The sequence below is a fragment of the Hippocampus comes genome, unplaced genomic scaffold, assembly GCF_001891065.2.
Source record: "Hippocampus comes isolate QL1 unplaced genomic scaffold, H_comes_QL1_v1.1 scaffold78, whole genome shotgun sequence".
NCBI classification, from domain to species: Eukaryota; Metazoa; Chordata; class Actinopteri; order Syngnathiformes; family Syngnathidae; genus Hippocampus; species Hippocampus comes.
The window spans coordinates 473,184-485,678 of record NW_017805798.1 but is presented as its reverse complement, the minus strand read 5'-3'; the positions used below and the strand labels follow the sequence as shown (position 1 = coordinate 485,678).

The 12,495-nt window shown below is 44.7% G+C and overlaps 2 protein-coding genes across 3 annotated transcripts in view; one reads left to right on the top strand and one right to left on the bottom strand.

Moving 5' to 3' along the window:
- ksr2 (kinase suppressor of ras 2) overlaps positions 1 to 10,873 on the bottom strand; it is a 45,314-nt gene extending 34,441 nt beyond the window's left edge. For both annotated transcript variants that reach the window (XM_019885672.1, XM_019885673.1), the window contains exons 1-3: positions 10,475 to 10,873; positions 7,011 to 7,151; positions 5,692 to 5,842 (exon numbers count right to left, since the gene is read on the bottom strand). In XM_019885672.1, coding sequence (XP_019741231.1) covers positions 5,692 to 5,842; positions 7,011 to 7,151; positions 10,475 to 10,657 — 475 coding nt within the window. In that variant the 5' untranslated portion in view covers positions 10,658 to 10,873. The remainder of the gene's footprint in view (positions 1 to 5,691; positions 5,843 to 7,010; positions 7,152 to 10,474) is intronic.
- Positions 10,874 to 11,421: 548 nt separating this feature from the next.
- rfc5 (replication factor C (activator 1) 5) overlaps positions 11,422 to 12,495 on the top strand; it is a 5,539-nt gene continuing 4,465 nt past the window's right edge. Inside the window, exons 1-2 of the mRNA XM_019885738.1 lie at positions 11,422 to 11,567; positions 12,318 to 12,382. Coding sequence (XP_019741297.1) covers positions 11,521 to 11,567; positions 12,318 to 12,382 — 112 coding nt within the window. The 5' untranslated portion in view covers positions 11,422 to 11,520. The remainder of the gene's footprint in view (positions 11,568 to 12,317; positions 12,383 to 12,495) is intronic.

Here is a 12,495-nt window from a genome sequence, read left to right as displayed (position 1 = left end):
TTTCTATGGATTCCTTGGGGGGAAAGATTAGACAATTGACGTGGCATTTACGTAGCATCCAAACAGGCGGCAGCCTAAACGGGCGGTGGGCAATGTTTTCGAATTCCTCCTCATCTATGAAATCCAAACATGATTCAAGATTCGTCTTTTAATAAATATGACGACGAACCTGCGTCACATTGCCGCTTTGTGATGAATGAACGAGAGTCTCCAATTAGCAAGCTTTTCAACTCAATGATTAGCGGTAAATTAAATATTCCCCCGCCCCCAAAAAAAAAGTTGAGAAAAGGCTGTTGAAATGAAACAGGTGTCAGGTGAAAGCAGAATTAATACAGCAAAAATGGCACGTTCGTCTTTTTCAGGTTTTTGTCACGTCAGGACCAGCCTCACCTCTCATTGGTTGCTTGGCAACTGGATGGCAAACTGACATTTATTCTTATTATTTCTTTTATACCTCCACTTTTTTTTTTTTTTTAACTGAGCTAACATGCAGATGCGGCGTTACATCTCACTAATCATCTTTATCCTTTTTACAAGCGCGCAAAATTTACAGCGAGGCCGGCTTCCAGATATGCAACTTTTTGTTTTAATTGGACCAATTATTCAACCAATGCCGTGGGCTCGGCCCACTTCCAAGGTTGGACTTGAACCAAGACGTGCACCAGAAAGCAATTGGAAGCGAGCGATTGAAAAGCTGATGGATGGAACACCAATCGCAGTCCAACATGAGCTGAAGCCGAGACAACATTTGAAACGCGGCGAAGAGGAAACAACCAGAATTGAGAACGAGAACAACGGCCGCTGAAAAGAAGCACAAATAGCTTTCGTCTCTTTACATTCTATTTCAGTTTGTCATGCGGTCTATGCTCAGCCCTAGAGGCCACTTTCACTTGGCAACATGAGATTTGGTGGGCGGGGCTTGAATGAGAAGAGCCACAAAAAAAAAAAAAAGACTCCAAAACCCAAACCTGAAAGTGAATTTTCAGGAAAAAAAATGGAGGATGGCTTCAAATAATATGCAATGGGTGCATGTGCGCGTGAGTGGGCATCCATGTTTCAGCGCGCGTGTGCACGCGCATGCACCTGCATGTGTGCACGTTCGCCACTGTGTGTGTGTGTGTGTGTGTGTGTGTGTGTGTGTGTGTAGTCATGAACGCGCGTGCATGTATTTGTGTGCGTGTGTTGCAGCTGCCTGGTAAATGTATGAGTCATCCCGTTTGCGGTCCCAAGAGCGGAGAATTCCATTAGTTTCCCTCCTCCACCCATCACGGCAGCCGCAATGCCCGGCGACGTTTTCTCGTCCTCTTAGGCCGTGTCTAATCCGGCCGGATTGTAACAGACACGTTTTATATAAGCAAGCCAGAACTATGAGTCACGGAGAACAAGGGGGCAGCATCTCACACGGACATAATCTGTAATCCTTCATCTTGAAAATGCTTGAATGAGAACCGGATTCTTCCTTTGAGCGGATAAAGAGAAGAGCCAAATGCTCTGGGGAGGCGCTTCGCAACTCGACGGTGCTTCTGAAACAAGGGGGGGTGGGCAAAGTACTAAACGACGACCAGTAGGCGGTGTCATTTTGGAAAACAGATGCAAATATGTTAGGAACAAAACATAATATATCATAACCTGGCAATTTAACAACATTTGCGTTACGAAGGTAAAGCACTGGAGCGGAACTGAAAGTTTCTCATTTTATTCTCACACACACACACACACACACATACACACACAGAGTTAAAAAAGAAATAAAACACTTGAGAAAAAAAAGTGCTTATTAACTTGAAAAGTCAGGCGGGGACATTCGGGGAGGAGGCCGACAGCTCTTCTGTTCCAAAAGTCTTCTTCCATGGGCAAATTCTCACTCTGACGGGTTTTTTTTTTTGTCTATTTCTTTTCTTATTCAATGGTCCATTTTGGCATAGCGATCAAGGGGAAAGTGTCTTTTTCTGCTCCCCCCCAAAAATTCATAAAGCCGGGATGTCACATTGTCAGTGAGAAGATGAATTTGCTCCAAATTCCTTTTGACCATTTGTGTCATTTTGGGATCTGCTCGCTCATGCTATCGCCAGCGAGCGCTTTCTCATTTGTCAGTCGAAGCCATTCCGACTGCTTCCTCCTTTTTTTTTTTTTTTTAACTCGTTTGGCTCATGTTCAACATGTCGACATGGAACCCACTTGGCCATTCGTTCATAAAACGCGTCCGCTTCTGATTTATGTGACCGGGTTTGCATGGAGCCGCGGATCCTGCTCAGAATGGATCCGAACGACCGAGTGGAAAGAAAAATACTTCATATAAACGGCGGGAGAACTTGTTTCCATCATGATGCAGCTTTCACAAAAAGTGTTGAAACTCTCCCGACGATGATGCTCGATAGACGAATGAACACAACGGCCGTTAGATTTGGGACAACCTAAAATGCGCCTGCGCTTGCAGCAGTTCTCCGCCTGACACCGCGCAGGGAAACAACTAGTTTGCATTTTACAGCTACAACATCCATCCAGCCGCTCACCCATGCGCAGACCATTCGCATGTCAAAAATAGTCCGTACAAGAAGGAAAATGTGAGTAAAAACGGGACCTTGCTAACTCGATGTTCCACCGTACTCGACTTGACTCAACGTCATTTTTCAGAGTACGTTCAAAACAACCATGGCGGCATACAAAGTGCCGTACATGAAGTCAAAAATCTGACGTGCAAAAACCAAGACAATTAAAATCGTGAATAAAAACAACCCCCTACCCAAAAAAAAAAAACAACCGAAAAAAAATTAACACCATAACAGTTTGAGTCGTTGAAGAAATGTAAAGGAAATTTTGTTTAATTTTTCCTGAGGGGGTAAAAAGTGACTCTGTTCATTCAAATTGTGAGATGGGCCCCTCAAGAGTCTCCATTTTTTCTTCATATTGGCTGTCATCAGAGGGTGCAGGGGTTCCTAATATTGTGTCCGGTGGGCATTTCTCCACATGATTATGACACTGAGGACAATATTGACCTTTAGGCTTTTTTTTTTTTTTCATTCCACGCACGAGCCAAGCCCAAATAGCTTTGACTCGCCGTGGTCAGTCATTCGTTTAACGACCTTCTGGTATCATCGTTTTAACGAGTGGGTGGGAGGCTTGCATTTCTCGACAGCTTCGCACGCTGCCCAAAAAAAGACGCGGGCCAAGCGTGTGCCGTCACAGTCAAAAACATTTGTGAAGCTAACATGCAATTGCTGCCAAAACCTGCACCAGCAAAGGGTTGAGCAAAGGCTGGGAGTTTCCTTTTTTGATTTGGAATCCAAGTATGTAATGACCAACAGACGCCAGCAGATGGCGCCCTTGTCTTGCTTTGGATTTGAGCCCGGCACAGCTTTTGAAAAGAAGATAAAAACTAGGGGGTGAATCTTAGCTTGTCCCGTCGATAATGAGGTAAAGAAAAGCCAACAGGTTGGAAGTTTGGGCATGTCATATTTTTTATATATATATATATATATATATATATAAAAAAGTATCTCTCTCTCAGAGAGAGAGCGAGAGAGAGAGACACACTTCTACATACTGTGTGTACGTGTTTTTATCCACTGATTAAAATGTGATTTATTATATTCGTTATAATGAATTATATTTTCCAAATGACATCCATCAAATGTCGTGATTTGATGGACAATGTACTGTATGTCTATCTTGTGGAAATACGGGATGCTTTTGAGCACATTAATTGCGCCTTGGGGGCATAAAAGCGAAGCACAAAGACTTTTGGACGTGAACACGTTGTCACTTCCAAGGCAAGTGAGTCACTTGACGAGCGTAATTTGATTAATTACCAGACTTAATTAGATTCGTCTTAAGCGTGCAATGAGTGCGCGCAGGCAAAATAAACAGGAGGCCTTCAGCGGAGATGAATGCGCGTGTGTTGCTGTTTGTTGAAAAAGTTTTCCTTCAAAGCTGACGACGTGTCCATGATGAGAATGACTTACATGTTTGCTCGATTGGCGACTGCGCTTCGGAGAAAGATGCCATATGAAGCCGCATCTCGTTTCTGTGTGCGCCAAACAGAAGCACACGTTTGTAGCGATGCTCTACTGCCCCCATCTGATCACCTTGTAGAATTGCAATGGTATTGCAAGTGTGGTCTTTGTCGCCCCCCGGTGTCTTAACGGAGAACGGCAGCCCCGGGCTCCGCAGTGCAAAACAAGAAGGAAACCTCAATAAAAGTAAAAGATGTTCCTTTTTTTTCAGGTCACTGTCGTTTAAAATATGAATGATACATAAAAATCTAAAATGCACACTCAAGTCGGATTTATTGAAATATGTTTGAAAAAAATATGGGGACGAGAGAAAGACGGAGGCTAACGGAAAGCAGGTGTGGTATGCTAATTGTTGCCAATTGGAAGACTGATGGCACGGCAACGCTCCCAAAAGGAGACAAGTCCATTTTTGAAATCATCATCATCATCATATTGAGTAACCCCACCACCAACCACCCCACCCCCCACACACACACACACAAACATATTTTTAAGTTTCCTTTTAACCACATGAAGTTTTCAACTGACATCAGTTGTTTGCATTGCCATCAAATATCCACTTGATGTTTGATATTTCCATTTGAAATGGTATTGACTTGTCTTATTGTTGAGGTTTCAGATGCAATTGTCATGTGAACACGTTCACGACACGGAAACACTGTGTTGAAGTTACTCAATTTTATTTTGTCTAATGCTTGTGCACAATATAATCATTTGGATTTGAATAAAGCCTTTTTTTTTAAAACAATCCCAATTGTCCGAAGTTTTGCCGATTAAATGTATAAAATGTTTTATTTTGTCATAAATTAGGTCAGGATGGTGTACTTGCGCTGTTTATCCACGAGATGGCACTCCAAGTGCATTCAAGACAATCGGCATTTTTCTTGTGATGGCGTGCTTCTCACCTTGCGCAAGAATTGCTATTCATTCGTAATTAGTTAGACTAGAGTAACTCGAGGAGTTAGCCATCCAACAAAAAACATTTACCTTCACTTTGATTTTATTTTAGCCACTGAGAGCCTCCACAAGCACGTGTGTATTCGAAACAGGGTGGAGTTTGCATGTTCTCCCCGCACCTACCTGTGTTTTCTCCGGGTACTCTTCTTTCCTCCCACATTCCCAAAACATGCATGGTAGTTGACGCCTCGTGAGGATAAAAGCGGTTCAGATAATGGATGGATGTATTCGAAACGCAAAGACTGTTACCGTTATTCTTTTTTTTTGCACGGGTCCATTCAGCAGTTTAATTCCTGGTTAAGAATCTACTTCCGGGCTTGTTCTCTGGTACGAAAAAAAAATCAGTTTCTAAAAATGTTGGAGAATGGTTAAACGTGATGAATAAATGTTGGTGCTTATATGCATTTCAGGGGTGAAAATCGAAAGAAGAAAGCAAAAAGTAAAAAAAAAAAAACCGTCTTCTTCTGCTCTGGCTTTGATGCTAGTTTTCAAGCACTTACTGGCATACGCATTTACCGCCACCACAGGGAGCTGGGGAAACATACCTGGCAGTAAAACGTGCTTCTCTAAACGTTCATGCCCAAACTGGGTTTATTGATTAGATTTCATGTGGCTTTTAATAAGCTTCCAAACGGTGCGGCTCCACTCGCTGTTTTCCTGCTTTGTTTGCACACTAGCCGGATTCGCCGCGAAGCGACTAGCATTGGAGGTCGACACTTACCGAGCTTATGCGCTCTCCTGAGGCTGGCCAGCGAGGCGTTGAGGCGGGCACATTCCTCCCCGTTGGCGCCAAACTTTTGCAGCAATTCGCACACTTGCTGCTCGCTCATGTCTAGAAGGCCCTCCAGCGTCACCCCGGCGGGGCTCATGTCCTGCCAGACCCAATATCAACACGGTCACATTCAGCGTTCCAACATGTTGGAACCCAGCAAAAGGGCAGACTTTAACGGTGTACATTTTCAATCTTTCTTTCGATGAATTTTGCTTTGTAAAATATATTTTGCCACCACATTAAATATTTCCATTGGTATCGAGGAAGGAGGATTCGAGGCGAACGGCTACTGGCCCCCGGGTGGACGCCCCATCGAACGCCATTTTATGTGCCCCCCCCTAGATAAGATGATGATTCCATCCGTGTTCATCTACAGCATAGGTGTCAAACTCCGGTCCTGGAAGGCTGCTGCCCTGCATGTTTTCCAAGTCTCCCTGTTGCAACACACCTGATTCAAATGAACAGGTTCAATGTCAGGCTTCTGCAGAGCTTGCTGATGATCTGATCATTTGAATCAGGTGTGTTGCAACAGGGAGACTTGGAAAACATGCAGGACAGCGGCCCTCCAGGACCTGAGTTTGACACCTATGATCTACAGTATCTCGCCCCCCCCCCGTCAGAGTAACATCACAAGTTACATCATACATGTTGGAAGCATGGACAGATGTGGAAAACAGATTATCATTTGGATTTATTACATTATCGCCTCAAACTTTTTTTTTTTTTTTTTGTGGGGGAGGAGGGTGTGGTCAATATTAAAGTGTACTTGCTGGTTTAAGAAATTTCACTGTTGCGATTAAAACTGACAGGTGTATTCTACGCCATCCTTTGTGGTGTACTTGCGCGTGGTTTCAGCGTGTTTAATGACAAAGTTGAAGAAAGTGTACAGCAGTACAGGAGAAGGAAGGTCAAAAAGTCGTTTGAGAATTGCAGTTTCCTTTACTTTACTACACAATACTTAATGAAGTCCACAAGCACTCCATATATTTAAAAAAATGAATACTAAAATTCCAAAAAAAAATCCAAATGAGTTGAGAATAACAGAAAAAAAAAGTCAAAATGTAATTTACAGTTAAAAAAAAAAACTCAATAACAATTTTAATTAACCCTGCTACAGAGGCAATAATTTGAACGTAGCAACCTTAGAACACTCGACCACACTAAAATAAATAAATAAAAACATAATCTGGGTTACTGCCACCAAATGTTTGTTTTTTAAATTTTCACTGTGATGTTGGGCCTCGCAATTTGCATATTGCCCCTCCCACCTGTGTGACCTCCTTCCTCAGGTTGACGATGCGGAACCAGTGGCCGAGGCGAGGGAAGTCGTCCAGCTCGGCGCCGCGCTCCTCCAAGGCCACTTTGCGCTTGCACGACAGCTGCCGGCTGAAATATTTCACCAGCTTGCCCTGACAAAACAAGCACAACGACAATGTCAAACAAGATGGAAAAGGAAAATATGGACAAAAATGCAGGGAAAAAAAAAAACCGTATTTCGCTCACATCAGAGCCAATGTTAGCTCACGGTACATTGATGGAAAGGTTCACAGTAAATTTCGGGGAATATTTTCTGTAACTTTCTGTCAAAGTTTTTGGTGCATTTCTGGAAACATTTTGGGGAAATTTCTGGCAAATTTCATGGTAATTATCTGGAAAAGTTCACAGCCAACTTCTGTAAACTTTTTCAGTACATTTCTGGAAATGTTTTCGGTAAATTTCTGGAAACCATCAGAGTAAATTTATGGGAAAGTTCACGGTAATTTTAGCGGAATGTTGGTGCGAAGGAACTAGGTTGAAATTCGTTGAGGAGCTCCATTTTAACAAATCCTGCGTTTGTCATCTGACATCTAGAGGCAATTATAAATCATGCATTTTAGAGATGACAATGTTTGTCAAGTTTTGTTAAAGTTGCAAAAGTGGGAAAAGATAAGATAAGAAAACCTTTATTAGTCTCGCAATGGAGAAATTCCCAATTCACAGCAGCAAAGTCATGAAAGGAAGAAGTAGAACACCAAAAGTGACCTTAACGTGTTGCTTCGAGCACAAGCCTGATTTCGGTTCAGTGGACAATCTTTGAATTGATTCCGAGTTTAATAAATGACATGAAATGAAGGGAATTCACTCCATCGGGACCTTAACTTTTTACAATATGACCCGTATGAAATGTGTTATGCGAAATATGTCATGTTCTCAGCCTGCTTTTATGGTTTCCACATGACTGAGAGGCCATAGGAGCGGTCGCGCTCGGACTTGAAGCGACTTTATGGCGATGATACGGCGCGCTTAATGGTGTTTGTTTCTACACGGCGGCGCGTTGACGCCGCGCGCTCACAGGTGCTCACGGCTCAAGTCAGGTTGGGCGCTCAGTCACTGCTGCTTGTCTTTTGGCTTTTTTTTTCCCCCCCCAAAACATCTGCTGGCGGGTTTATGGACTGGAATGACCGTTCCCAAACAGAAACAATGACAACAGGGCAGATTATGTAATACACTGATGATAAGATCACTGTGCACTCCACCCCTTTGGCCCCGCCCACGGGAAGGTGGCCGCACGTTGCCTCTTGGAGCTGAGCCTCACCTGGCCCCGTGTGGGTGCAGGCCCGGCCACCAGGCGGTTCCCGGCGAGCCCGACCTCCAGACTTGGCTCCAAGGAGGGGGTCCCAGTGACCTGCTCTTCATCATAAGGGGTCATGCTTTAGCTGCCCTCTGTCACCAATTCTGTTCAGGACCTTGATGGACTGAATTTCTCAGCGCTGGTGTTGGGAGGGGCAGCCTGGTGGTCTAGTGGTTAGCGCATCGACCTCACAGAGCAGAGGTACTGGGTTTGAGTCCAGCTCCGGCCTTCATTTGTGGAGTTTGCATGTTCTCCCCCGTGCCTGTGTGGCTTTTCTCCGGGTACCGGGTTCACGAATGAGCGAGCGGAAGATCAGCAGGCGGATCGGCGCAGCTTCTGGTGCGATGCGGACGCTCTATCGGACCCTCATGGTAAAGAGGGAGCTGAGGCAGAAGGTGATCAACGTTCCTACCCTCACTTATGGTCACGAGCTGTGGGTCAAAAGCCCAGATACAAGCGGCTAAAATGAGTTTCCTCCGCAGGGTCTTCTGAGCTCTCCCTTAGAGATGGGCCGAGATCATCAGGGAGCGATTCGGAGTCGAGCCGCTGCTCCTTCGCATTGAGAGGAGCCAGATGAGGTGGCATGTCCCCCTGGCAGAAGGCCCACCCCGGGGACGACCCAGGACACGCTGGAGAAATGATGTCTCCCAGCTGGCTTGAGAACGCCTTGGGATCCCACCCGGAAGAGTTGGAAGAAGTGGCTGGGGAGAGCCAAGTCTGAGTCTCCCTGCTCGAGCTGCTGCCCCCCGTGACTCGAGCCGGTAGAAAATGGATGGATGGATTTTTTTTTATTTTTGACCAAAGTTGATTCAGATCATTGGAAATGCACAAGTGGATTAAAAAAAATATATGGAATAAAAGAAGTCATATTTTGTCCCTCAATGCTGCTCAGTATTTGTTTGACTTCACAATGGAGAGAAAAACTGGGCAAAAATCTGCTGGTCATTACTTTACTTTTAATCAAGCACAGGAGTTGAATCGGTATTTCTAGTTTTGCCAGTGTGCTCTTTTTTTCTTTTTTTTTTTGCTGTACACTTGACAGTATAAAAAAATGTTTTACTTTTGTACTAATGCAGTCTTCATTTTAGATTCTATCATTTTTACCTTTACGGAACCACAGGAGCTGAGTCAGTACTTCGACTTAAACAAAAGTCCGATATTCTTTTATACTTTTGTCGTGAAGTCCATATCAGATGTACTTTTTGTTAGTTTTGCCAATATTTCTACTTTTACCAGAGTGTTTCCAAAGAATATACATTAAAAAAAACATTTTTACTTTTGTACAGGGGAGCGTCTGTACTTTTTACTGAAGTAGCTACGCAAGTTGAACCAATATTGTGTATTTGACAATAAAAACAAAATTGTTCATCTTTCATTTTCTATTGAAGTACATCTCAGCCATTGTACTTTTTGTTTGTTTGTTTGTTTTTTTGCTTTAGATTAGTAAATCTGCACTTCTACCTTGACCAGAGTATTTTAGTAATTAATAATAACGCGTAGTACAGTAAATATTCAGAGTCAGTACTTTATTTTTTTTCTTCATACACAAGTTGAATCAGTACTTTGCTTTTACCAGAGAAGCCCGCTGCATGCTCGAGAGCAAAAATTTGGTTATTGCTTTTTAACTTTTGTACCTATAGGCGTTCTCAAATGTATAAAAGTACAGGAGCAGCAAAAAAAAAAAAAAAATCAGACTTACGTTGGTACTGAATTACATTTCCCATCCTGTACTTTGTTTGACTTTTGTTTTTGGCAGGAGTTGGATCGGCACTAATACTTTCCACCCGGCCTTTATTTTCTCTTATGTTCACAAGTATGTGTCGGCCTCCTTGTTGTGAAATCGAGATTGTGAGTACTTTTCCCACCTCCGGTATATTCCTGTGGTCCCCTTGCATAACGAGCAAGAGGAGGAGGGGAGGGGGTGTCTTCATGATGGGAGGGGGGGGGGCTCTTCCTTTCTTCCTAATGTCCACCTGCAGAATACAACTGCACCCCCCCACCTTTATTTTTTTTTCGCTTTTTTTCTCGATTTACTGCTCTGCACTGAGTTACGCAATGAGAGACCAAGAAGCCACTTGCACGCACGCGCCCGCTCGTGCGTGCGCGCGCTCACTTACTCACCTCGAGCGTGCGCATCTCCTTCTGCGTCAAGTCGTTGGATGTGGCACATTTGGTCCTCAAGCCCTCCAGGCTGGAGATGCTGATGTCGATCATGTTCTGCACCAGCTCGCACTGCTGCAACGCTTTGTGCGCGCTCGCGTGCGCCGCACGCGGGCCGGTCTCGTCCTCGCTCATCGTTCCCATCCACGCACACGCACACTCCTCACCGCTCCTTTGCGTGCGTGTGTTCTTACGCGCAAGGAAAAAAGGTCCGAAGAGGTGGCAGGAGGCGTCGCGGTGGCGTTATTTGCGACTCCATCACTGAGGAAGATGTTGATGCTGATGCTGCCTCATCACGGTGGTGATGGAAGAGGAGGAAGAGGAGGAGGAGGAGGAAGAAGAAGAGGAGGAGGAGGAGGAGCTCGCAATGATGCGAGGATGGCGGCCGGCCGGCCGGCAGGACGACGACGACGATGGACGCGGAGGCTCCCAAGATGGAAAACTGGAGGGGCCTTGGGGGTGGCCTGGGGGGAGGGGAGGGGTCCTCAATGCGGTTCAAGGCGATGAGGAAGGTGGTGGTGGTGCGGGGTACTCCCCCGTCATGTTAGCCGTCAATCAAAGCCGAGCAAATCTCGCGAGATCACAAACGAAACTCCGAAGCGGGTGTTACTGGGGCGCTCGCAGGAAAAGTGCGGCTAATTTTAATCTAGCTACAGGCATTCACACATTTTGTGACCATTTCAAACAGTTCCAACTTTCCGCTCTTCAGCTCATCTAAAATGTTTTCACAATATCGAAATAAAACCCCCAAATTGGGATTTTGTTTGTGTCTATCCATGTAAAACATATGAATAACTCATTTCGTAAATAGTCAGCACATTTAAAGCGTTTTTTTTCCCTGAGCTTCTCGATTCCCCGCCCATATTACCGGAAAAAGCCTTCCCATTGGCTGTCTCTCGTGACGCAAGGACGCCTTTTCCGGTTTGCGTCTCGCGCGGCAAACACGGCGCCGAAGAACAAGTTAAGAGTTGCGTCAAAGTTGCCGTTTCTCTTCCAGAAATTAAGTGATGGCCTCCACCGCGAAAGCGCCGCTGCAGTCCAGAAACTTACCCTGGTAAGCGAGACGCGGGGTCGGCGAGCCAAGTTAGCGAACGTCGCAAGGCCTGGTGCTTCTGCCGAGCTCCTCTCGGCTTCTCGCTGCATGTTTGTCAAATCTGCTTCCGTTCAAACCCGCGTATGGATGCCCGGTTGTCGGTTGTTCTCGACAACATCTTATATCTCGTGTACGGTAGCAGAATTGCTTGAAACACAACATGTTCCAATGGCCTCCGGGTTCCCTTAGCGCAGGGCTGTGCAGCTCGCAAAATAATAAGAATTCTTCTTATTATAATTAATTTTAAAAATCGGATGATGCTTAAATCTTCCTTGCCGGTAGTTGGCGCTACAATACGGCCGTTTGACCCGTCATCCAGGTACATTCCTTTTTTTCCTTGTAATATCAATGTTATCGGAAAGAGTTGGAATAACAACAAGGTTAAAGCAGTGTTAAAAACGTGTCAACACGTTCAAAATTAAGACGTTGTGACATTTTAAAGGCTTCAAAAAAACGGGATAAAATGTCCTCGTGCTAATTCTAAACAATGCAATAGCCTGTGATCAGTTTTTAAGAAAAAAAGAATGAACTGAGATCTTTCCTGAAGCAGGTATCCCGCCGTGCGCTAAACATCAAAATAGTAACATTTAAAACGAGGAGACAAAGGAGACTCCACTTGACATGCTTGACAGCGGAGCAGTACCAGACATCCGTAGTTTGTTGAAGCGATCCCATTTCAAACTGGACTGCTTGTGGTCCGTGTATTTCTAGGGTGGAAAAATACCGACCGCAGAAACTAGACGACCTGATCTCACACAAAGACATCCTGACTACCAGTAAGTTGAAAAGCCGGTGACATGAAAAGCGACGCCTTCACGCGGTCAAATAACACACAATTACATTATTTTGCAGTCCAGAAGTTCATCAGCGAGGACCGGCTGCCACCTCT